This window comes from Agelaius tricolor, unplaced genomic scaffold (genome assembly GCF_023055355.1).
Source record: "Agelaius tricolor isolate 1412-34295 unplaced genomic scaffold, bAgeTri1.0.p SCAF_22, whole genome shotgun sequence".
Taxonomy (NCBI): domain Eukaryota; kingdom Metazoa; phylum Chordata; class Aves; order Passeriformes; family Icteridae; genus Agelaius; species Agelaius tricolor.
In genome coordinates, this window is record NW_027269282.1 from 9,801,142 (window position 1) to 9,826,015 (window position 24,874).

General features: G+C 46.0%; 1 protein-coding gene across 8 annotated transcripts in view; it reads right to left on the reverse strand.

Annotated features, from left to right (window-relative positions):
• Nucleotides 1–9,878, reverse strand: part of FGFR2 (fibroblast growth factor receptor 2) — a 79,464-nt gene extending 69,586 nt beyond the window's left edge. For 3 of the 8 annotated variants that reach the window (XM_071445984.1, XM_071445982.1, XM_071445980.1), the window contains exons 1-2: nucleotides 9,469–9,875; nucleotides 4,927–5,183 (exon numbers count right to left, since the gene is read on the reverse strand). In XM_071445984.1, coding sequence (XP_071302085.1) covers nucleotides 4,927–5,183; nucleotides 9,469–9,641 — 430 coding nt within the window. In that variant the 5' untranslated portion in view covers nucleotides 9,642–9,875. Of the gene's footprint in view, nucleotides 1–4,926; nucleotides 5,184–7,376; nucleotides 7,573–9,468 lie in introns of those variants that run through there. The other 5 variants (XM_071445987.1, XM_071445981.1, XM_071445986.1 and 2 more) reach the window with 5 other exon arrangements.
• Between the last annotated feature and the right edge of the window lie 14,996 nt (nucleotides 9,879–24,874).

Below are 24,874 nucleotides of genomic sequence, written 5' to 3' on the forward strand. Positions count from 1 at the left end.
CCAATCCAAAACTAAATACTCACTTTAAGAAAACACTAATCTCTGAATGTTTTTGTTTAAAGCCATTTAAAGATCATTTCTAGTGAAGCTGGGAAGCTGGAAATAGAAATAAGCTCATTAAGAGCTACGCTATGGTTATTATTAAAACACCACAATAGTCCATCTTCTCATGCATACACAACCTTGCATAACTGGAGATGTCAGCATTTTCATTGTAAATTCTGCTTTCAGAGGTTTCAAATTTGCCTGTAAAAAAGTTGTTATGGCCTGAAATTTGTTGCTATTTCCCTGCCAAGGAAGAACTATTTTAACATTAGGAAACTATGCATTCATTGGAGTCGGCCACTGGTTTGGGGTTTTATCTATACAAGTGGTTTAAAAAAAAGAATAAAAAGATAAAAAAACCTCACAACTCAGCATCTTCGAAAATCTTCTGGCTCAAAAAAAAAACCCAAAAAAAAAACAAACCCTCACTAAAGGAATCAAATTCCCAAAAGTTAATAACCATTATACTCCTTCAGAAAGCTTCAGCTGTATGGCAGATAAGCCTAAAACATGCAATTATTTCTGCTACTTTGCAAAATAGTAGCCACACTGAGAGACTACCAACTCCCAGTGTCTCATCAACACTGACTGTAAATAACAACCCTACCCACGTCCAATTAGTTTGAAGCTCAAGACCATGCCCCTGCTAAAGGGGTGCAGATTTTAAATACAGAATGGACACATTAAGACTGATTTAATCTGGCTGCTTGTACAATTCCCCAGAATCTCAGCTAGCAAATCCTGTACTGGGCCAAATAACTTACTGAACCAGATCCCTGAAAGGGCAGCCAGCCCTCACCCGAAGCTGTGGGGATGTCACATTCCTCCATAATGGGCTTTAATAATTGCCCTTCCATGAAATAAAATTAAAAGGAAAAGAAATTAAAAAGATAAAGCCGGCTCTGATTTAACTAATAGGTTTGAATTCTTAATTTAACTCACAGATATCAAAGCCGCTGTTCTCGTTTGAAAAAGAAAAAGCCAAAATAAAACAGCCAAAAGGGAGCCCTGGGTGAACCATTTGCTTTATTTTTTTCCTACCAAACTAGAAGCAGCATTCTGGTGGTTCTACACCACCTCTGTCGCAGGAAAATGATGGATGTGCAGGGTCCCCCCGGCCCTGTGACCTCTCAGCAGGGTGGCCCTGGCTGGAGACAACCCATGGGGACAGCCCAGGATGGGGAGCGGGACAGGGGACATCCCACCACCACAGCATCCCTCCTCCACACACTGGAGCACCTTACAAAATCCCACATCCTGACCCAGGCAGGTCACAGCAGCTAAAGAAGGAGCTCCAAGTGGACAGTGCTGACCACTGTGACCACAGGTGACAATAATCCTTAAGCACTGCCAACATTTACACAAAAATGAAGGTACATTGCTCATATTACTCAACATTTTTGCAGAAAGGAAGGTGCTGTGCTGAACATACTTATTTTTGGATGTTGTTTAGCGTCAGCAAGTGGCTATGGCTGAGTAAACCCCATAGAAAAACTCCTTATTCACTTCCACCATAAGCACACGTTACCCCTTAAAGGGGATCTCTCCCCTTCCCTGCTGCTCCTGGGATCCTCCCAAATTTAGGACCACTCTGAACTACTGTGTTTTCCACAGGACACAGAAATAGGCTGTCCCTTGTGGAAAGCTTAAATTAATCCTTTGAAATTTGACCTAAATTAAAAGAATTGAAACGCGTTGTCACCACACCGGGCGGGGGCTCCGAGTGGGTGCCCCAAGGACGGTGTCAAGGCATTGCATGAGGGTAAGAGACCAAATTAGCTCCCCAGCAGGGTGATAACACACAGCCTGGGCAAGGGGAGGTCAAGGGAGAGCTCACTATTTATCAAATATATGTCCAAACTAATTATTCAGTTCACAAAGTAAGCCTTGAGCCCATGTGTGCGGTCAGAGCCCTTGTGAAACGCTGGCTGCCATCAAAGGCCTGGGCACACACAGGCTCAGAGAATGGTGCCTTTGTACACGCTGGGGGAGGCTCGTTTCCAAATGTTTAAAAGCAGAAAATGTCTCTCTGCTCCCCTAGGACAAAAACCATGTATGTAAACACTTGATGTGAGATATAATCTGAGAGCTGACAGTCCTCACAGAAGTCCTACAGGTCCTGTTTCTGCTCACACAGCTCAGGAGCCCCGGGTTTTGCCATCACTGCTTGGGAATAAAGCACCACAGCTGAGATCCACCACGCTCAGGATCCCACAACATCAGCACCAACGTTACCACTCACAAGGGATCAAGATGCCATTTTCAATGTAAACACTTTCATACCGAGCAGAGTAATACCCAATGGTCACAGAGGGAGATTTATTTACTCAAGACTGACTGAGAAGAGCCAAAAAGCACAGCACTCCCTTAATGCATGACATCTTGCACATATCCATCAGCTGATTACCCTGTTAGATAAATACTGCTTCAACTAAAGCACATACTTCAGTATTTTTTACACATAGCCAGACACTCTGAAGAAAATTATTTCAAATGCCCCTAAAGTTACGCATGGCTGAGAGAAGGTATTTTCTCTGTTACACCCAAAGGAACAAATCTCAATTCCTGTTGATGTTGTGTACAGCTTTTCCAATAGTCTGAGTCACTAAGACAATAAACAATAACAATCCAAGCACCTTGTATTAAAAATAAATAAATAAATGCAGACAATTCAGGGCATGTCCGTGAAGGAAGACTCAGGAGCAGATCAGCAAATGTCACCAAAGGTCACGGCCCTGCCGACCTCCTCAGCTGGCATGAAATGTCATAGCCCTAATGACTGCAGCCAGCACCCCCACTGAAAATTTACATTATTGGAGCACCTGACCCCCCAGATTAGCTGGGTCCAAAACGTTTTGGCATCTACTAAATTAAAAAAGAAGTCTGCTCTGTCTTTGAAGAGTTTTTTTGAAGGGTTTTTTTTGGTTTGGGCTTGGAGAGTTTGTGGGTGGCAGTGATAGAACCCAGAGAAGGTGATTGTGTAAAAATTTGGTTGTGTTTTGTTTTTTCTTATCAAAGGGTTTAATAAAATACATAAAGGAGGTTTTATTTCCCAACTCTCAGATATAAATCCCACACAATTCCCTGTATTCTGCAGTATAAAAGCTCTTATTATGCCATTAACTTAGAAGCGTTTTCTGATTTTTTTCCTTCTTTCTGGTAATGATTTGGGTTCTCACATCTAAAATTGTTTCACATCAGTAACATTCCTGCCCAGGAAAGAAGTTTTAACTCTTTTTTAACAATTTACTCTTTGATAAAACCCAGATTCCACCCCTCAATATATTCAGTGTGTAAGAGACACATTCTCAAACTGTGCTTTCCAAAATAATATAAGCTATTCTTTCCCTGAAAAGCTGCAAAATTATCGGCCACCATTCAAAAAATATTACTCTTCTTCCTGTAAGACACTTCACCAGTCTTCAAATACATTATTTCTGACTTAACCCTAAAAACTAGGGGACCTCACTACAAAGCTAGTCTGAAACCAGAATTATTCATGATTTTGTCAATCTCCTGAAAAGCCAAAAAGGCACCAGATGTTCAATTAACAAATCATACAGTAAGTGGCAACAAGAGTTGGGTTGTTTTTTTTTTTTTAAATCTCATGTTACCTTTGAAAGAAAAAAAAAAACCCACAAGCATTTTTACTATCAACAATCTCTGTGGCTGACAGATGACAATATTGCTATTCTCTGAGAATTTTTTTTTCAGGAACGTTTGCTAGGGAAGAGGGCTCATCATCTCTAAATAGTTCATCCCCTGCCATCAATAAAAATGTACTTGGAGCGGATTCTAAAAATGCGTTAGCTGGTGACGTCTATTTTTAGAGGCAGTGGATAGAAGCAAATAAGTTTTGCATGAAGAATTATTAAATAAAAACAAAACTGCATCCATGGACATGAGTAGTAGAATGTGTAAAGGCCAAACTCTCTGCAGCAAGCTTGCCAGGTCAGAAATGCTCTGTGGGCTATTAGATCAGCTTGACAGCTGAGTTATTGGAACTGTGATCACTCCTCCAAAAGACAGATACAACCTTATGAAAGAAGCCTCACTTCCTCCCCCAGATGCTCAGAGAGCAGGAATGATCCAGCACAACACAGTAAAATCATTCTTCAACACAATCAGCCCACAACAATAAAAAAGCAGCCCCTCCTGAGCTCTCCAGAGAAGAAAACCACTTTGCAAAGCTTGAGGAACAGACAAACCTAGAAGAACATACCAACGAGGGCAGGCTTAAAATAGGAGATTTTATCAAAACACCTCTTTCAACGTGAAGGTCTAGACTGGCCTTTGCTCTCACAGCAATAAACTCCAGCCATTCTACTGAGATCTCAGCTTTCACACCTTCAGAACTTGTGATCCAGACAGTGAAAGTTTGTCCTGAGTACAAACACCAACAAAGCTGCAACAGCATTTCTGCAGAGTGCCTGGCAAAACTAAACATTCACAAATGAAAATGAATAAGATTCATTTTTCTCTGGACTCCTCAGGTTAAGACAATCCCAAAGAGCAGCAGCCACTCATCCGCTTCAATCCTTGAGACAGCAACACACAACAGCACGAAAGTGCCACGGACTGGTTTCCTTAAAGACCCATTCCTGAAAACTTTCATCTGTACACTTTGATTATACAACGTGATGACAGTCCCAAGTGAAATCACTGACACCACTGGCTTGCACAAGAATAAACAAACTCACGCTTGTACAAACACAGCCCGGGCGAGAGCAGGGAAAGTCAGAAACCGTAACTCTCCAGGGCTGCTCTGTTACTTGCCTTAGATTTACCAGAGCACACGGAAAGATCTTGACTTCTATTTCAGATGTCCAAGCATTTAAAATTAACTTCTTTTAAGGAATTAAGTATTTGAGAGTGATTTACCTTCGGGTTCCACCGTGGTGTCTTCAACAACTAAATTAAATGAAGGTCGAGCCAGGGAAAGTCCAGCCATGGTGACCACCACCAGGCAGATAAGGCAACCCGAATCCCAGCTGACCATCTTTTTAGAGTAAATCCCTGGTCCATTTCCATATCTCCATGTGGACTTTAATCCCATCTGAGCACCTCTAGAGAAGCATGGAGAGAAAGCTGTGCCTTCGGCCAGGGTAATGCCTCCTCCCTTGGAACGACGGCTGCTGCTGCGGGGAGGAGAGAGATTTAACACTGTCAGCAAAAACATCTCCAAACACAAACCAAAAACCTTCATAAAGCCTCAAACAGAGCTGAGGTGAGAGGGAGGGGAGCAGGAGGATGGGAAAAATAGTTTTCCAGCTTCAAGAATATGTGAAAAGTGAGTGACTTTTCATCTTCTGTTAGCAGTTTCCATCATCACCTGAGGCGTAACCAAGTCCTCCTTGTTTTCACAAAATCACTTCTCAGCACATATTGAGAGTTATTTTACTGACAGAAAAACATACAGGTTTTCAAAAATGAGAGGCACCCACATGTGCAGGCACATAACCTGTAATGCTACCAAATTACCACAATTATACAAATTATATTCTTGTTATTGTTTGAAGGTTTATGTAAGTTTGCCTTGTTTTTCATTCCTTCACCTAGGCAGTTCTGCAGACAGATGAATTTGCAGGAATTCAGTAATTTTCCACAAGAAAAACAGTTGAAAAAACATACTGCTTAGACTTGGAAAAATCTGTAAGACTATTTCAACTCAGGACTTCCAGCTCCCCCCATGGATGTACCTTCTTCTGACTCAGTTTAGTGTCCTTTGGAAGCCCCTGAGTCCTGGGCAGGTGAAAGGCTCAAGTCTTTGCAGTGATATTGGTTTGCTACACTGCATTAATTAAAATCTGTATAAAATATGGTATGGATTCCTGTTTCACAGGAGACCTGCCCAGCACCACTTTCCATCCATGCATGCCAAGCTATGTGCACAAAACTTTCTTTGCTCAGTCTCTCAATGGTGCTTATTGAGATAGACATTTTTTCCTCCCACCTCTGAAAAATATATCTTATTCACAATAAAACAAATTTAAATGGATGGAGTTAAGTGGTAACCCAGCCATGGTCTGACAGAGAAGTGGCACCAAAGGAACTGGCACTCCCTTCAGGGGACCCTGTTGTCTCCACACTGAGATGAGATGTTCCAGGTGAGGGTCAGAAGAGCATCCTCCTCAGAGGGTGATTTAACAGCTCAAGCAGAAAATTAGACCTGATTTTCCGCTTCAGAAATAAAAGTAAAACCTCAGTAAATGGATAAAAAAAAGTAACTGCAGCAATTGTTCTAATCTGGTCAATGATTCATCTTAGATGTGATGAAACTCAACTGAAATTTGGAGAGCGCTTGTCTGGAAGGGGAAAAAATAACACAAAACCTCTTTTTCCCTCCTGCCCTCAACACTTGAAAATTTAAAAAAAAAAAAAAAAAGTAAGGGAGTGTAGAGATAAAGTAAACCTCCAAACTCCTTGTCATTGGGATTTGCTGTGGTACCTCAGCATGCTGAAACAGGGACACCGATTCTCCTTTTATTAAGCCAACCATTTAAAAAGTTGATTCTGATTTTTATTAGCCTTGTGCTAGCTGCCACAAAGTTCACAAATGCTGTTGAGGCATCTTTTACGTTGGGTGCTATACGCAGTAACTTCTGGAGTCAGTAGAAACAGGTTTTGGATGGCATAAAGAAGTCACTTGAGGAAAACAACACAAGGTGAATCCCTGCTACTTCAGGGCAAGCTTTTCCCAACTCGGTTGGTGTCACCTCAAAGCCCCGTCCCTCCTGTAAAGATTTCAGCCTGGCTCCAGCACCCCAGACCACAAGCTAGCAACTACCATTAAATTTCCAGTGAAAACACCACCAGACCACTGCACAAACATTTGCCAAGAGCTTGCCCAGCCCTTCTCTAAATAAGCACAGAGCAGGTGTAGAGCTGAAGAGAGCTCTGTCTTTGGGCCCAGTCTGTGTGTGGAGCAGGACTGGAGCAAACCCCCCTGGATGCCACCACCCAAGTCCACTGCCCTCCTCGCTGTCTGGCAGCCACAGCCCTGCAGCTCAGTTTATCCAGCTGTAAAGTGGGTAGAAACCCCTAATTAACAGCCTGGGTGTAATGCTGATTTAATTTCCATAAATCATCCTGTAAACTCCGATTAAAGTCTACGTTGATAAATGCAAAATCCCATCATGGTTTTGCAGAAAGAAAACATACCAGAAGGCCAGCATGTATTTCAGACTCCAAGAGCATTAATTCCACTGACATTCCTGCAGTTTCAGATTTTCAGACTACACTAAGCCCCACTGAAAGCACATTTGTGGTTCCTATCCTCACCCTAAAGCCTGAAGTGCGGCACAAGGCTACTCGGCCACGCGTCTCCTCACCTGAAGATTTTTGTTGCCTCCTGCACCTCAACATCTGCCGGCAGAAAGAAGAGATTCTTCATCCACAGGGCAGCAGCAAACCCAAAATCCTGGCTTGTGAAGGTGCAGCAACGCAAAAATCAAAGTTCTGCACCCATCCATGGAGCCAAAGCACTCTACCACCAGGACAGCAAACGGGCTTCAAGGGTTGCCCTCTCCCAAAAGATGCGAAGATGAAACGAAACCCTCTCAGCGAAGATGAAACGAAACCAAATTCTTTTCGTAGTTTAATTGCCAGAGTTGCTGGGGGACGAGTCCCTGGAAAGACCTCCTGTGCTGGATAATTATGTACCTCTATCTCAATGTTTGGAACACAGCCCCAGCATGCTTTTTGGCCTCCACAATTCTGGCTTCCTGACTACAATACCATAATCCCTCCTGGAGTCTCAGACTCAGTGAAAGCCACACGTAGTGTTTATTTTTCCCCTTGAAAGGGAACTCTGTCTCTCTTCTCAGCCTACACTTTGGGGAGGAGTTGTCAGCCCCCACTGATTGATGGCTCTCCTTGCCACTCGCTCATCAAGTCAATTTTCACCTCGTCACATACCTGCCCAAATTTTCTTTGCCAAACTGACAAGCATGGGAAAGCAGACTGGTTTGGGAGCCCAACCAAATTCCTCCAAGCTGTACTTCAGTTTAAACACACTCGCACACACAAACAAGTAGTACTTGTTCAGCAGTGGCATTAATTAAATTCAATGCTCAGTGTTCTTTTTAATCTACTTGCATTGTTGTTTATAAGATGTTTATCACTCCCCAGGGACAGCACGATTTGTAGAGTATGTTAACCAAATCAATACATTGCTCACTGTATAACTTTTCAGCATCTTTCTCAATTAGGCGGGGAATAGCAAAATCTGAGTGAAATATGGATCTTCCCTCCACAAAGAAACCTCAAGCGCTCTAAAAGCTCAGTAGCTTCGTCAGAAAAATCCAGGTAGATGAAGCTTTGAAGCTAACAGCTTTATGTACACAATTCCACTGACAGAGGAATTGTGTATGGACAGAAAATTCAGAAATATACATCCGTCTATAAAAACATATATACACATATATATATCTAACAAGACTCATCAGCAGAGTTCAATCTCCAAGCAAATCTGAGCATCACAGCTATTAAACATTAATTCTGAAGGACTAATGGGAACCGGCTGGCAGCTTCAGTACTTTTTCATTGTTTGAACTTCTTTCATTTGCTTTCCAGGACTATCCTGTTTTTCTCAAGTCTTTTGCCACCAAGAGATCGGGGAGGGGGGGAAAAAAATCTGCATTTTAATTGACATTCCAGAGAGCGGGAGAAGTCCAGAGGCTGCTGATTGCTGTCTATTCAGCCCAAACAGGCTTTTCAGATGAAAATGAGAAAAGGCTAGTGGAAGATTTACAGGGATTTGGTACAAAGGAGACAATAAAGTTTTAAATGTTGATAGCGTTTCACACCAAACGCATAATGGGTCCCAGTTTGAAGGGGCCGTTTTGCATTTAAATATATATTTCATTGATTTCTCTCCCTCCTTATCTCAGACGGGGCGGTTGTGCTCCCGCAGCACGGCGGGGCAGCACCGGGCTCCGAGCCGGGGCCGGTACCGAGGCGGGGCTGAGCCCCCCTTCCTCCCTCAGCCCGTGCTGCCCGTCCTGCTGTCACCGCTGGAACCGTCCCCAGAGAGAGACACCCGCGGGGATGCGGGGAAGGCAGGGGAACAGCGCTGCTGCTCGGGCTTCCCCCGCACCGCAGCGGCCACCGAGTGACCACAACCCGAGCCGCAGCTGCAGCAGAACGGAGCCCCGCACCGGGGGATCCCGCACCGGGGGATCCCCGAGCCCCGCACCGGGGGATCCCGCCCCGAGCCCGCACCGGCACATCCCGCACCGGGGGATCCCGAGCCCGCACCGGGGGATCCCCGAGCTCCGCACCGGCACATCCCGCCCCGAGCCCGCACCGGGAGATCCCGAGCCCCGCTGCAGCGCGCACACGGTGCCGAGAGCACGGCGGGACCCCCAGCCCAGCCAGCCCTGCCCGGGGCCGCCCCTTCCCCGGCCCTCCCGCTGCCTTTACCTGCGGCGAGAGCGCCGGGCGGGCTCCGCTCCGCGGCGGCTCCCGGGCTGGGGCGCGGTGCCGAGCGGCGGCTCCCGGGACGGGGCGAAAGTGCCGTCACTGCGGCCGCGGTCACTGCGCGGGCGGCCCCGGCTGGCGAGCCCGCAGCGGCGCAGCGGCGCAGCGCCGCGCATCCCCCGCGGGACGCGCCCGGGGCAGGCAGGAGGGCGGCGAGGCGAGGCAGGAGCCGGCCCGGCGCCCCGTCCCGTGCCGTGCCCTGGCTCGGCCGCAGCGGCTACCGCCTCAGAGGGGCGAGCCCGCCGTGCCCGGCGCCAGCTGCCTCCTCCCCCGCGCGGGCATCGCCGAGCAGCGCGCCGCGGGTCCCGCTCCGCTCCATCCAGCCGCCCGCCCCGAGCCGCCGCAGCTTTGTCACGCCGACAGCCCCCTCGGGTGGGAGGTGGGTTTTCTCTCCCCCCTTTCCCCCTCTCGGCGCACTCCTCCGGCTCCTTCCTCCTCCCCCGGTCACTCCCCCCGCTGCAACCCGAGCCGTTTCCTGGACGGCGCTGCCGGGCTCTGCCAATCGCCGCCGAGCCCCTTCCCCCGCCCGGCCCTCGGGGCTGCGGAGCCGGGAGCCCGCACCCCGCCCGAGGGTCGCGGATGCCCCCGCGGCGCGGCCCCGGAACGCTCGGCAGCGCCGGAGAGGGGCGGCAGGGGAGCGGGGACTCCCCGCTCCGGGTGCTGCCTGCCCGGGGGAGCGGGACGGCTCATCCCGGGGCCGCTGCAGGGGAGGAACCCCGCGCAGCTCCCGGACGGGCGCTCCGCTGAAAGTTTTCCAGCGGGTTGCAAAGGAAAGGAAAGGAAAGGTGGGGAGCGCGGAAAGCGCCACCGCTGAGGGTGAGCCCGGGCTGCGGCTCCGGCACCCCGGCACTGGCCAGTATCTGCATCCTCACACGAAAATGGTGCCAGCTCAAAAGCGGTCCTCGAAATCTCTCCTGAAGTGTTTCTGGCTCAGAAGCCATGGCTGGCCTGTGGCCAGTTCCATCTAGAGAGGGTGGTCGGATAAGACCGCTCCAAAAGTCACTCTCATGAGCTTCTCAGTCCAAAGCTTGATTCCAGCTGCCCCGTGAATTGGTCTGAGAGTGCACATTTAATACCTGTGTGGTGCCCAAATGGGAAAAGTTGTCGAGAAGTTATGCAAACATCATTTGTATGGACACACAGATTTAAAACTGCATAATATGGGTATTCAGAATTCAATATAGCTTAGCCTGATCCTTGCTTAATAAAACATTTGCTTTAGATACCATCAACTAAAAGGTTTTGAATATGGAGTCTGTGTAATGCTTGCTTGTGTAGAGTCAGCTTGACAACAAAATCAATAAGTGGTGGTTGCCTCAAATTTAATCAGTGTTGATCAATTTAATGTTACTTTATTTAAGCTCTACTGTACATTTTATATGTTGTGTGCAGTATTGATCAAGGGGATTTTCAAGGACTGAGGGCACACATCACAGCGTAAGACTACACACACCTAGACACCAAAAACTTGAAAAGAAGTTTTCTGTAGAGTATGTGCTTACCTCCCAGCATGTATTTTCCCACCACTACTGCACTCTTTATGAGGGACGGCAGACAAATTTGTAATTGATTGGAAACACAGGTTTAGTTTTTTGGTTTTGGGTTTTTTTTTTTTGTTGTTGTTGTTGTTGTTGTTGTTCCTAAAGCAACAGACATCTGAATGTTCTAATTGAGCAGCTGAGATGTCACAGTCAAGACCCAATTTTCCCAGCACCGGGCATGTCCATCGCCCATTGAAAACATTGTTAACACATTCTCACATAAATTATTGTCTGGCACAGGAAGCTGCAATACCTTTCCCCATTCATCGATATCTTTGCATACTCTGAAAGAAAAGGAAGCATTCCACTAAAAATGACAAATCAGAACACCTATTTCCAAGGTCTGGAAGCACTTGTCAGAATTTATTCTTTTGGAGGATGAAAAGATAGCAGTCTATCAATAGCAGCCTTTTCTCTTAAATGAGCCACATTCTCCTAAAGTGGCCCACAACAGCCCAGCTCCTCAATCTGAGAAAAGCAGAAGCATGTTTGGAATTAAAGGGGTGGGGGGGGAGATCAATTCTGTCATCATATTTAGGCTTCAAGAGATCTCAGTGGGCCCAGGGAGCCTTTCATAGCAGTTAGGCTGCTGAATGAGAGCATAATCTCTTTACAGTTTTTTCCTCCTCCTCTCAAAGTGGCTGGGATCCTTTCTGTGAGCCCTCCTGCACGTGAATGGTGTGGCTAATAAGCCTATTAATGAGGTTCCACAGCAGAGTGTGAATAGGTAAATAAGCCCCAATCTGTTGAGGTTCAGGAGCAAGGGCAGTAAAGCCATCATGAACTAAAGGTGACAGTTTGAACTGAAATAGGAACAACAGCTCCAGGTTTCAAGCGAAAGAATAGACAGACAAGGCACACATTCAGGCTCCTTCTACCCCCTACCGAGTCCTATTTTCTCCCCCATTCTTCCTCCTTTATAAAATGTCTTGAGTAGTCACCCATTTTTTCAAAAGCTCTTGAGACGTCCTTTTTCATCCTGGCAATGATACATCAATAGGGAGGAAGGAAAATGAGGACACCAATGCTCCTTTGCCCCGCAAGTTTCAAAAGCAGGAACAGCGCTGTGTGCCCTCGCATATGGAAGCGGGGGAGGAGAAAGAAAGTTAAATTGAATCTTTCAGCCCTGCCAGCTCTTTGTCGCTGCTGTCAGCGCAGCTCCGGTCCTCCCTCCGCACACAGGCAGGGATACAGTTAATGTTCAACAGGGTCCCAGCCCTGCTCCAGCTGCAGCGAGGGCACAGCTGGGCTCGGCCAGATCCCCAGCCAGGGGCACGCAGAGGGGAGGAGATGGATTCACTGCTGCCCAGCATCTCTTTTACCTGGCAGGTGAAGATGTGCCTGACTTAGGGCCGCTCCTGGGCTGGACTCAGCAGAGCCCAGCTCATCCATAAAAGCCCAGCTGGAAGGGATGAAGGCAGAAGGTTCAGCAGGTGACAAACAGCTCGAGAGATGGGGTGAGATGGGCAACCAGCCCCTCCGAGTAATGTGGGAAAAGTCACCTCGGAAAAAAGCACAGCACAGAGCTGCTGAGCGCTCTCAGTTCTACTCCTCGCAGACTCTCTGACATTTCTTTCAAGTGCTGGAGATATCAGGGCAGCCAGAGCTCCGCGGGACCCGGCTCCTCCGTGGAATTCCAGCGAGGAGGCAGCCCCGGCTCCTGCACGGTGCAGACAGATGGCAGGGGAGGCCATGGGTACCCAGGGGAGGGAAGTTCTGCAGCACTGATCTGTTCTCCAGGTGCAGGACCTGCTAACGTGCCACAGTTGCATCTGATGAAAACAGGAATAAAATACAAGAAGTTAAATCAGCAAAAAAATGAAAGAAAATGAAAGCCCACACATTCAAGTCTTAGAGGTCTAAGGGGAAAAACTCTCTAGATCCAAATTCAGCCACACACATCACTGAGGGTTTTCTCCATGAAAGACAATGGGAATCAACAATTCTTCCCTGTTATTCCAACTGTCCCATCCAAAAATTTCTCCTGCCCATGCTAGATATGATTAAATGCTTGTCTAAGATTTCTTTTTATTTTTTAAATTTTCTTTTCTTTGAAGTTCTTCCAAAGCTAAGTGTCTAAACCCAAACTTTGGCAGCTAAAATATTTACCTGGTTTCCAAAGTGTTTATGGTTCTCTTTCCAGGCATCTTCAAACTTTTTTTTAGGGTACCAAGGAGCAAATCATAGGAACCCACTTCTGAAAATATTTTTTTTCAAAGACGGGCAAAGTTGGTCTATAGATTTTTCACTGTCTTAGGGAAAAGTCATTTCATACAAAAGCAACCCCATTCTAAAATAAAAGCTACTGCTAAAAGAGAGGCTTCCATAGTAGTTCTCTCCAGGTATTACTTCAAGAAGTTGCTGAACTGAAAATTTGAGATAACAATTAACTATTTTAATGAAAATAAATCCAATAGTTATCCATGAAAGTGTGAAGCAGATGGGCTACCAAGTTCTTTTGCAGGAAAACGTGTATGGGAAGGGGGAGCTGCAGTTCCTGGCCCATCAAAGGATAGTTTTACTGGGTGTTTATCAAACAAGGAAACCTCATTTTAGTTAACCTAGAGAAGGGGGCAAATTAAGTGCTTTTGTCTATCAATTTAGAATCTTCCTCTGCATTATGAACAGTTGAATATTCTAGGAAATACTTCTTCAGGCAGTAAGGCTAAGTAGTTGAGAAAAAAATCTTATTTTGACTGCTGCTTTGTCAATGTCTTGTAATGGCATTTGAGTATCAACACTCCCCTTGGATTGTTATGCCTTGTAGCCATGTAACCTTTCTGCTGCTCCTCTCATTTTGTGTGTCTTAAGGAAAATATTCCAAACAAATATTTGTTGTTTTCATTACAGTGTTGCAAGATATATTTAAACAGGAAATATGATGTGTTTTGAGCAGGGTATTACAATGGGATCTTGGACATTCAATGATTTCTGCCCTTCCCCATTGGCTTTCCTGGGAAAGGCACTTAATTTGTCTGTGTCCAAGATCTCCAGCTATGAAATGAGAATAATAGATGCTTCCTGTCTCCCACCCTTTATCCAGTTCATCTATTTAGATGGTAAGCTCCTCATCTCTGACCATGTTTTTATGCATGGCTTAGAACAATAGGGCACTGATCTCAGCTGGAACCTCCAGGCACTTCCATAATGCAAATATTGAATACTAACTAATCAAAATAAAAGAAAATCCTCAATTTATTATGTATTCCCTCATAAAGAATTTGTCACACACTGTCCTGGTAGAGCACCCCTGGTTCTTGGGGAATAGTATAATTTCTAAACAGAGGAAAGCAGCATCCATTGGAGAAGATCTTTTAGCAGTGAGCTCCTTTAAGCAGACTGCAGAGAAACCCTGTGAATAAACTTCTGAGTGCTGAGCAGGGGACAGCAAAACAGAGCCAGACTTGTAAAAACGAGAAGACAAAGGCTGCAAAGAAAATTTCTCCCTCTGTTACAGAACTCGGTTATGTTTTGCTTGTTGGCCCAAGCACTTCTCATTTCTGTTCCCAGCTGATCAATACCCACTGGTTTGTTTTACTGGAGCCCTGTGTCTCGCTGGACCAGCTGGTGGTTGTGGCAGCTTCCCCTGCAGTGTTACATCAGATCAGATTCCTCTCTGGTGACACCGCAGGGTTCAGCAGAGGTGCTCGACTTCCAGGCACAGCCTGGGAGCTGGAGGTGTGAAGTCAGCCTCACACCAGGGCTCGTGTTACAGTTTAAACCCTGGAAGGAGCAGGAGACTGGAAGGCAGGAGCCCACAGTGTGGGCACTCTATTCTTTCTGGGCAGGGTGCTGTGACCCAGCTGTCCCACAGCACCAAATCCCAGCAGATCCCTCCTGCTTCCCAAATCCTCTGCTGCAGTGCCAAGCTCTGTGTTTCCAGTTCTCTCTCCCATCGGCCCAGGTGCAGACACAGGCAGGCACAGTCACTCTGTAGCAGTTAAAAATATAAAATAAAAGTAATTCTCCTACTTCCCACCTTGGGTAATAAAGCACTAAATGCCTACAACTATTTCCCTGCCTCATTCTTCTTAACCCTCAAACATCTTTCAAGTCAGCATTCTCCAGGCAGTTAATATTCTTTCTCCTCTCCCCATCCTTTGCACATAATTTCTGTTCCCTATCTCCTAGCATAGTTTTCACAGGAATTTGCTTCTTCCTTTATGTGTCTCTCTCTGTGAAAGCCATGCCTTTTATCAGCTCCAGTCCCCACTGGATGGCCTCCTCCTCCACTTTGCCAGGTGATTGTGGTGCCCACAATTTCACTGGATTGCCTTGGAGAGCAGCCAGTGGTCTGCCCAAGAAAGTCTCCACATGACCAGAGATGCATCGAGGTTTAACAGCCCTCATTTGTTAACTCTGTAACCATGTTCACAAGCTGCAGTCCCCAAAAATGGGATGGCAAGGTGATGGTCAGGCAGATAAAGCCCAAAGACAATTTTGGCTTGAGGAGTTTCTTAAAGCGAAGTCACAGAAAGGTTTCCCACACTCAGACCCAAAGTGTCCTTTTTCCCTGCTCCCACAGACCCAGAAACACCCTTTTCTCCTTCATTCTTTTCTTTTTTAAATAAAGAGTTGCAGAGAAGCTTGCTTTGCATGAAATCCAGACTTGCATTACTGAATATTCATATGCATATGAATGAATATTCATATATGTATAAACACACAGCCATATTTCAGGGCTTGAAGAGAAGGCCTGCTTTTGATTTAGATAGCCAAGCTGAGGTCAGATTCCATTTCTTAAAGGACAGCAAAGGTCGTGTTGGTGATTGCTGGATGAGAAAAACCCCAAACCCCTCACGCTGCTCTCCTGATGCCAACTGAGCAGAGATCCTGCTGGAGACTCCCAGGGCTGCTGAACTCAGTGGGTCAGGAAATGTTTTGCACTGTGGGTACAAGTAAAGAGGCCAGAAACTTGATTACAGGGGAGACTTAGTTAAATATTCACTGGGATTCATTATGTGAAAACCACTAGAAAGGAACAAGTTGCTACAGGAAGGGTAGGGCTGTTTTATTCTTGCTTCTGCTGTGAAATGCTCCTGGTGGCTGCCGAGCCCAGCTGCTGTCCTCTAGTGGGAGGAATACAGCAGGTCCCTGAGGATGTGCAGCAATGCTTTTGCTGGTTTTTAATCCTGGTGCTCCTTTAATTTCCCAAGGAGACCTTTTTAGACCCAGCCCTGTCCCACAGGTGTCCCCCATGGGGGTTTCATGACAAATAGCCTCTCCTTACCTTCCACAGCTGGATGGGTCCCAAAATTTTGCAGGTCCTTTGAAAAGGGCCATGATGTTGATTGTTGACAAATGGTAAATCTCAAAAATCTCTTAAAAAGGGGAGGTTTTAAACAGGGCTCCAAATTTTTACTGGAATATTCAGCCTTCTTATCTGCAAATTAGAGCAGCAACACATCTGAAAGCAACAAATTCAATTTTGGCCACAGAGAAAAGAGTAGCAAGAGTGAGGAACTGTAGAAATACTCATCCCAGATTTATAGAAAACATTTTTAGCTCTAAAAAGAGTTTTTCATGGCATGCAAAGGGTGAAATCCTGTGTTGGCCAGCGATGCAGCTCTGCCTTAAAAACATACAAGGCAATTTCTCTCCTGTAAATTTTATTCCCTGAAGCCTTACATTCAGCAATCTACTTTCTGAGGGAAAAAAAAAAAAGAAAAGAAAAAAATAGGCATCATCAGTCCCGCCCTGCTCCACATGTAGCAACAAGCTCCTGGTTAATTCTAGAAAACAGAGAAACTGAAACATTTTAAACAGAAACTGCTGTGATCGCCAGAGTACAACCAAGGAGGGTGGGGGGGGGGGGAGGAACAAGCAGTGAAAAATTGAGCTAAAAGCAAAGGAGCTGCATTTGTAATTGTGTTCAACAGGAAAAACATCATTTACAGATAACAAATAATGCAGGTTTAACCCTATCTCTGCAAACAAACAAAAAGGCAGGAGCAGCTACCAGCAATGGGTTTCTTTCCATGCCACACGAGTGGCCAGGGGTCAAGAGAAGGGACAAAAAGGAAAAGAAGCTGAAGGAGGAAAGGAAGGTGCTCATGTGGTGCTCTCCCTAAAACTGTCATGGAGCCGTGACATGATGGGGAAACACAAAGTTTCTTTGGGTAACACAAGGTTTCTTGTCTTTCTTCATGTCTGCCTTGAATACCCAGGTTTCTGATTGTTTAAGGGGTAAGGAGCAGACCAGGAGTGTTTTCCAGAGGCATGTGAAAAATGGGGTTAACCTCCACTTTCCTCAGGGAGCAACTTGCAAAAGATCCCAGAGGAAAATCATGCTATGATCCCATGTGCTTAGAGACACACAGCTGCTTTGTACTCCAGGAAAATCTGTCTGGTCATTGGATATGTTAAATCCAGGGTTCAGTATTGAGACTTCCTTTTCTTGAATGCTGAGAAGATCACCAAACTGGCCAAGCAGAAAAAAACCTTCTGATGCCTTGCATCCAAAACTCTGGCAAATTTGCCACCCATATGGAGCTCTTCTGTTAATAGAGAGAATGGTGGGAGGAGGGAATTAACTTCACCAGAGGGAAAAACTCTTCCCAAATCCTCATATCCATGTTAGAATCATGGAATGGTTTGAGCTGAAAGAACCTTTAAAGGTCAGCAAGTCCATCTTCCCCTGCCATGGGCACCTTAAACTGTCCCAGGTTGCTCCAAACCCTGTCCAGCCTGACTTTGAACACTTCAGGGATGGGGCAGCCACAGCTTCTGTGAGTGCTGGGTCATGTCCAGTTTTCCTCTCCCTTTCCAGCCTGCAGCACAGAGCTCCAGCTGCAGAAGGGATAAGCCTGATGCTGGAGGAGAGGCAGGAGCCTCCAGGCACTGCAGACCCCACTCCTGGGGGGCTGTGCTGCCTCTCCCTGTGGGATCTGTGGGCTGGGAGCCGAATCTCATCACCAGAGCAGTGAGGAGAAGAAGTGCACAGCTGTTTGCATGATACATATCTTGGGAATAAATAAACCTCATCTCCAGTGCTGCTGCTTTCTAAACATCTATAGAGACGTGCATTCACTCCAAACATTCAGAAAATAAACAGAAAGGGAGCTGCTCAGGAAACCCTCCTCCAGCCAAAAGCCAGCCCTGCAAAAGTGTCATCTCTCAACAGAATCCAAAATCTCATCAGACTCTGACATTTGTCTTTTTAAGAAATGCTGTCTCCATTTTCTGACGCAGAGACACCTCAGAGGCTATAGGCTTAGGTTTCCTAAGCCTGATGAATGTTTTTCCACAAATACTGGGAGGCAGAAGGAGGTAAAGAATAGTTAAATGCAGCACAATTGAAAATGCCTCAAGCTGCAATTCAGATGGATTACAAGACAACCTCAGTAGTTTCAAGAATGTAACAAGAACAGCCCTAAATCAACATAAATACTTGCTCAACCATTTTCATCTCAGGATTAATGTCAGATTTTTTTTTCTTTTCTCTTGTGGCATTAAAACCATTTTCCAGCTTTTATTTTTTGGCAAAGTATTTGTAGTTACTGGGAAAGGGGGATGAGAATGGTGATGAGGCAGGGGCACTGGGGTCTGTACCTCCTCTGGAGAGTGGGAATGGAGCTGGGCAGGTGAGCTCTGGTGCTGGTGGGTGCACCTGAGGGATTTGCTAGGGTTTGGAGGGGAGACAGGCAGATGCCTCCTGCCAACCCTCCTTGTTTTTACCTGCTGAGTTTTGTCACAAGGCAGCTGTGACCATTTTCACTGCTTTCTTGAAGGTTTTTGTTTAAGTCCCCGTGGGCCATGCCCACACTACATTCCCACTCACACTCAGCAGCACTGACAGCCTCAGAAACCCTTTATTCTGGGGTAACTTCTGGAGATTTCTTTATACTCAGAGAAAAAAAAAAATCCCCAGACAGCCACCTGTGGCCTCTGGGATAAATTTCTGCTTTATGGTCGCCTGCAAGCTGGCCTGGAGACACACCCTTGCTTGCTGGAGTACAGATAAGCTTCCAAAGACTTCAAAGGGATTGCTGAAGCAGACTGTAGTGGATTTCTGCAGAAATGTAATGCACAGCATGTGTCTGAGGGGATGGAGAAGAGCTGGGGTGGTTTAGATTAGATAGCACTATTTGGCTTTCGAGGGACTTGAGGAAGTGAAAGACACGTAATTGTCTTTTAGAGTGTAATATTTGACTTCACCCAACATTGCAGCAAAGCTTGTAGATAAGCAGCAGAAATTATTTCCTTGTGAGGACTGGGTACCACTTCCATATGACAAATCTCCCTTAGAGCAGTTTTCCATCCAGGGTGTCATTGTGCTGGAGTAAGGCTCAGTTATACACCTGTCCAGTTCTAGAAATTTATAATTGAATTTATTATTGCTATAGAGCCCCCCAGGACCTTTTCTTTTATTCTTTATAGAATTACAGAGTCCTAAAATATTTGGGTTGGAAGGGACATTAAAGATAATTTCATCCCAACCCCCAGCCATGGGCAGGGACAGCTTCCACTAGACCAGGTCGCTCCAACCCCAACCAACCTGGCCTTGAACACTTCCAGGGTTGGGGCAGCTTCTCTGGGCTACCTGTGCCAGTGTTTCAAACACTCATTGTACAAAAAAAAAAAAAAAATATTCCTTATACCAACCTTCTTTTAGTTTGAAACCATCCCCTCCCTTGTCTGATCACAACCAGCCCCGCTAAAAAGCTCATCCCCAACCATTCTGGGCCATTGCTCATTGCCTCATCTACTTGAGGTTTACTGATGGTCTTTATTCATTGTTTGGTTCCACCTCTGCTCTGTGAATACACATAGACAGGATTTTACATATTTGTCAGGAGATTGTAGTCTGCTCTCAAAGTTTTTTCTTTCTATTTAAAGTCAATAATATCTTTCAAGAGTTAAACAGTAGGATGAGTTTCTTCCCCTGAAGGAAGGTACACCCAAATAACCAATAGCCAACCTTTACTCAGCTCCTCCTTAGGTGAATATTCCCTATTTGATATCAAGATTTATTTTCCTTGAAGAAATGTGCCAGACCATGCCAACAGCATGAAAAATCACTGTGAATTTGTCAGCAGGAACATTTGCTCTGGAGTGAGTATGAGCTTGAAGAGCAGAGCCAGAGTCAAGGCTGGGACTGAAGATTAACTGTTTGTTCCATTAAATAATTTACTGGCCAAAGACAAAGCAGTGTAAAGTGTGTGTGTCTCAGGCCAAGAAAGAAACATCTGCCCAGCAAAATTTACCTGCATGCAGTCCTCAATTGCAGGCTTTGAAATTCCTTGTATAAATCTCATCTCCTTGCCTATCCAGAGGGTTTTATTCCCACTCTCCCGGTGAGCTACACTCTTCAAATGCCACTCTGTGCATCTCTGCTGATGAAAGCCAAAAAGGCAGAAGAAAATAAGAACTTTCACAGCTGCCAGCTCACAACCCACCAGAGCTTTTCAGGTCTGTGCCTCACCACCAGTAAAAAGAACCTCTGTTAAGAAGATTTTTCTGTCTATTTTCAGTATACACAGGGAGATAAACATATGCAGTTTTCCCCAAAACACTCTCCAGCAAAGTACTGGTTTTGCTTCAAAAAGTGAAATTCTTGCTGGTAAATAAATTTCTCCAAATAAGTTTCTCCAAAGTGAGCAACTTTCCAAATGAAAGTGTGAATTTTTCTGTTCATTTCAGTAACTACTGGGCAGTAAGGTTGAAAAAGCAATAATTTGTGAAGCTGTGTTGTACACAATGAAGAATAATTTAGCCCTGGCAAAAGGATGGATCCTGCCTTTAGCATGCTGACAAATGAAAGAATAATTTTCCAGTATTTTATCCCTTGGACATTGCCTTCTTTTCACATGAGGTAAATTGGTATTTCAGTTCTCCTCTAGCCCTGCTTTGCTCACAGGTTAAAAAAAAAAAACATTTATTAGAATGAGCTCCTAAAGCACAAGAGAGGGAGTCTGACTGATGGAATTTTGGGGACATGGTCTGAGGGTTCATCAAACCCACTGGCCGAATAAATCTAAGTGTAAAATTATGGTAAATACTGGAGTCACTACATCTATGTCCCCAAAAAACACTTTCTTGTTTACCTACTAATTCCAGAGTACTAAGAGAAGGCTCATTATTCACAGACAACATAATTAAGTTTGGCATTCCCTGTAGACATTCATTCACCACTATCATAGAGACAGAGAAAAGTCAAGTAGACCTCACATACAGGACTTTATCTTCATTTTCCTTCAAGATCCTTGTACAGAAACAGCTGAAACCAGTACAAGGGTTCATCTAGATCATGAACAGTGGATTAATTTAGTTGATTTATACCATGCTGGATGAATTTGGAGGGTGCTCTTGGGTTGTAGGGGTGGTTTCTATGGGATTCTATCAAAGGTCCTTTTCTTACTTGCCTTTTTTTCCCCTTCTCATCACAAGCCTGTTGCTGACTGTTCAGCACTGCTGTGGTGACAGCCTTGGCAATTCCTGCCAGTCCAGGTATTCCCAGGGATTAGAAACTTTTCCATGCCCATACCCTCCCCAGCTCATCTGCAGGGGCTCAGGAGCCACTTGGGCAGGTAGCAGTGGTTTGGATGTCACTGCAGTTCAGCCACAGCTCCTCCACAAGAGGCCAGGAGGAGGAGGAGGAGAAATCCTGCTCCAGCCAGGGAGGTCTGTGCCCTGCCCACCATAGGGGCTTTTGTAAAATTCCCCTCTATGCTAAGAGAAGAGAAGAAAAATATACTTAGCAACTCCAAAAGTCACTACCACCACTGTATTTTGCATTCCTTAAATATCTAAGCACACAAGGATTGTTTTTGCAGGAAAATGAGTAGAAAGAGGGCTGCTGTGCAGTTCATTGCTTGGCCTGGGGTATTTCCTGGTGAATTATCCCTTAGCACTGGTGTTCCATCAGGCAAGCAGTAACCCATTCCCCAGGACAATAAAAGGGATCAGGAGGCTCTCTAAAGGTGAGACAATTCCCTTTAAGCCAAGTCATATTTAATGTCAGGGAGAAGTTATTGGAGGAATAGATAGAGAAGTAAAAGCACATCACAGAAAAATTCAGAAAATTCCATTTGTTCTCACTTTTCCTCCACTTCTTCGTGCAGGAAAGATTGAGTTAAGACTTAAAGCATGAAGGTAAGCAATGCTTTAGTACAGCATTTAAAACATTTTATTTCACCCAACTGGAGACTTGCAGCGTCTTGTCTGAACTCCTGCATTGCCTGGGTCAGGCACTTGCTACCAGAACCTCCAGCATTAAGACCATAACTTCTGGTTGAACCAGATTATTTAGAAAAAAAAAAATAACCCCATCTTAATTTAAGTTTTCAAAGAGAGAATTCGTCGTATCCCTAGGCAAATTGTTTCAGATATTAAATTCTCCAGTGGCCAAGAATGCACACCTTATTACTGGTCTGAATTCTTCAGCTTCAGCTTTCAGCCACAAAACCTCATTATAATTTTGTTTCATTAAAGGGTCCTTTCCCCACACCAGAACCCTTTGGCACTAATGGTTTGTCACACAGAGAATGGGGTGATGCACATACTGTCAGGGAGAGACTGCACGCAATAGCCAGTAAACTCTGCAAATTTGCTACATTTACAGGAATTTCCTGAGTAATCTAAATCAATGCCAGTTATCCAGTCTCTTGTTTAGGCAAATTAAACATCTGAAAAAAAATAAAACATGGTCAGTTGTGCTTTCAGCATGCACCAACAGCAGGGACAGCACTGCATCAAACGTCATTAAAATTAGATATTTATGGAAAGGTTTGGGTTGGGTATTAATAAAAGGTTTTTCACCCAGAGGATGGTTGAGCACTGGAACAGGAGCAGTGGTCAGAGCACCAAGCCTGACAGAGCTCAGGAAGTGTTTGAACAACACTCCTGGCCACAGGATGGGATAGCTGGGATGTCCTGCACAGGGCCAGGAGCTGGATTGGAGGGTCCTGATGGATCCCTCCCAACTCAGCACACTCTGTGACTCCATGAAGCGACAATACCAACACAAACCTGAAGCACTATGGCACGGCACGGCTGCGCTGTCCCCACTACCCCAAAGTACAAAAAGCCCTGAGCTGCAGAGTCACAATCCAGCAGGAGCACGCACCGCCAGTGGGCCGCTCCTGTGCCTGTCTGCACCTCACAGCTCAGGGAATTTCTGTTGTGTTTGGCACGGGAGATTTGAAGGCAAACAATGCAGCACCTGATTGTTATTTTCCACTGGCCTTTGGGAGGCTGCAGAAGGAGCAGTGGGGTGAGGCCAAGCCGTGCCGGGAGCGCCGCCATGGCTGTGGCATGTTGCAGCTTGACGGCTCTGGCGCGTGGGCCCTGCTCCTCCTCACAGGCTGGCTGGCAGCTCCAAGCCATGGCAGAGCACAAAGTTAACTCCCTGCCTGCCTCCTGGAGCACCACATGAGCTGGAAGGATGATCTGCACTCCCTGCCTGCCTCCTGGAGCACCACGTGAGCTGGAAGGATGACCTGCACCACAATGGTGCTGCTGCCTCGCTCCTTCCTCTGGTGAGGGCCCTCAGTGGGCTGTGGTGCACTGATGGCCACTTTGCTGGGTGAGGGAGGACACAGGTGAAAGAGCAAAGCCCCTGGGAACAGCAAGAGCTCTGGGTTTCCACATGGTGTTTGTTCCACATGAACACGTTTGGAGGCGATGGTTTCGGCTGTGGTCAGTGGAAGGATGACCTGCACCACAATGGTGCTGCTGCCTCGCTCCTTTCTCTGGTGAGGGCCCTCAGCAGGCTGTGGTGCACTGATGGTTGCTTCACTGGGTGAAGGAGGACACAGATGAAAGAGAAAAGTCCCTGGGAACAGCATGGGCTCTGGGTTTCCACATGGTGTTTGTTCCACATGAACACGTTTGGAGGCGATGGTTTCGGCTGTGGTCAGTGGAAGGATGACCTGCACCACAATGGTGCTGCTGCCTCGCTCCTTCCCCTCGTGAGGCCCAAACAGGCCTCAATGGGCTGTGGTGCACTGATGGTCGCTTCACTGGGTGAAGGAGAACACAGGTGAAAGAGCAAAGCCCCTGAGAACAGCAAGAGCTCTGGGTTTCCACATGGTGTTTGCTCCACATGAACGTGTTTGGAGGCGATGGTTTCGGCTGTGGTCGGTGGTGGTGACGTTGTAGCTGCCATCGGCATTCCCAGAGGAAGCTCTGCTCCAAAGCAGGGCCTCCTCGGTGCTGAGGCCACATCTTCAAGGAATTAAACTGCACTGGCAAACAGGGCCTGTGTCACAACACCCCCAATCTATACCTTCATGGACAGCATGAATTCAGTCAATGAGGCACTGGGTGCTCTTGGTGATAAATATCCCATTACCTATGATTCTTCTAAACCCAGTGATTTTGAAGAAGGCACAATTCATTTTTTCACTCAACTTCTTATTAAGATGTGTTTTGGCTCAGAGACAGCCCCAGCTTCAAGAGTTCTGCTGGTTTTGGGTTTTTTTTTCATTTTACAAAGGCATGTAGTGACAAGACAAGAGGGAATGGCTTCAAATTGACAGAGGGCAGGTTTAGATGAGATATTAGGAAGAAATTATTTACTGTGAGGTTGGTGAAACCCTGGCACAGGGTGCCCAGAGAAGCTGTGGCTGCCCCATCCCTCTGAGTCCCAGGCCAGGCTGGACAGGGCTTGGAGCTACCTGGGACAGTGGAAGGTGTCCCTGCCCAGGGCAGGGGTGGAATGGGATGAGCTTTAAGATCCTGTCCAACCTAAACCATTCTGTGATTCTATGACCAGTAAATTGTAAAGAAATGTGCTTTTTGGTCCTCACCCAACTTTTGAGCAGAGGAATGGACAGAGCCTAGCACTTCCAGCAACTCTTTCAGCA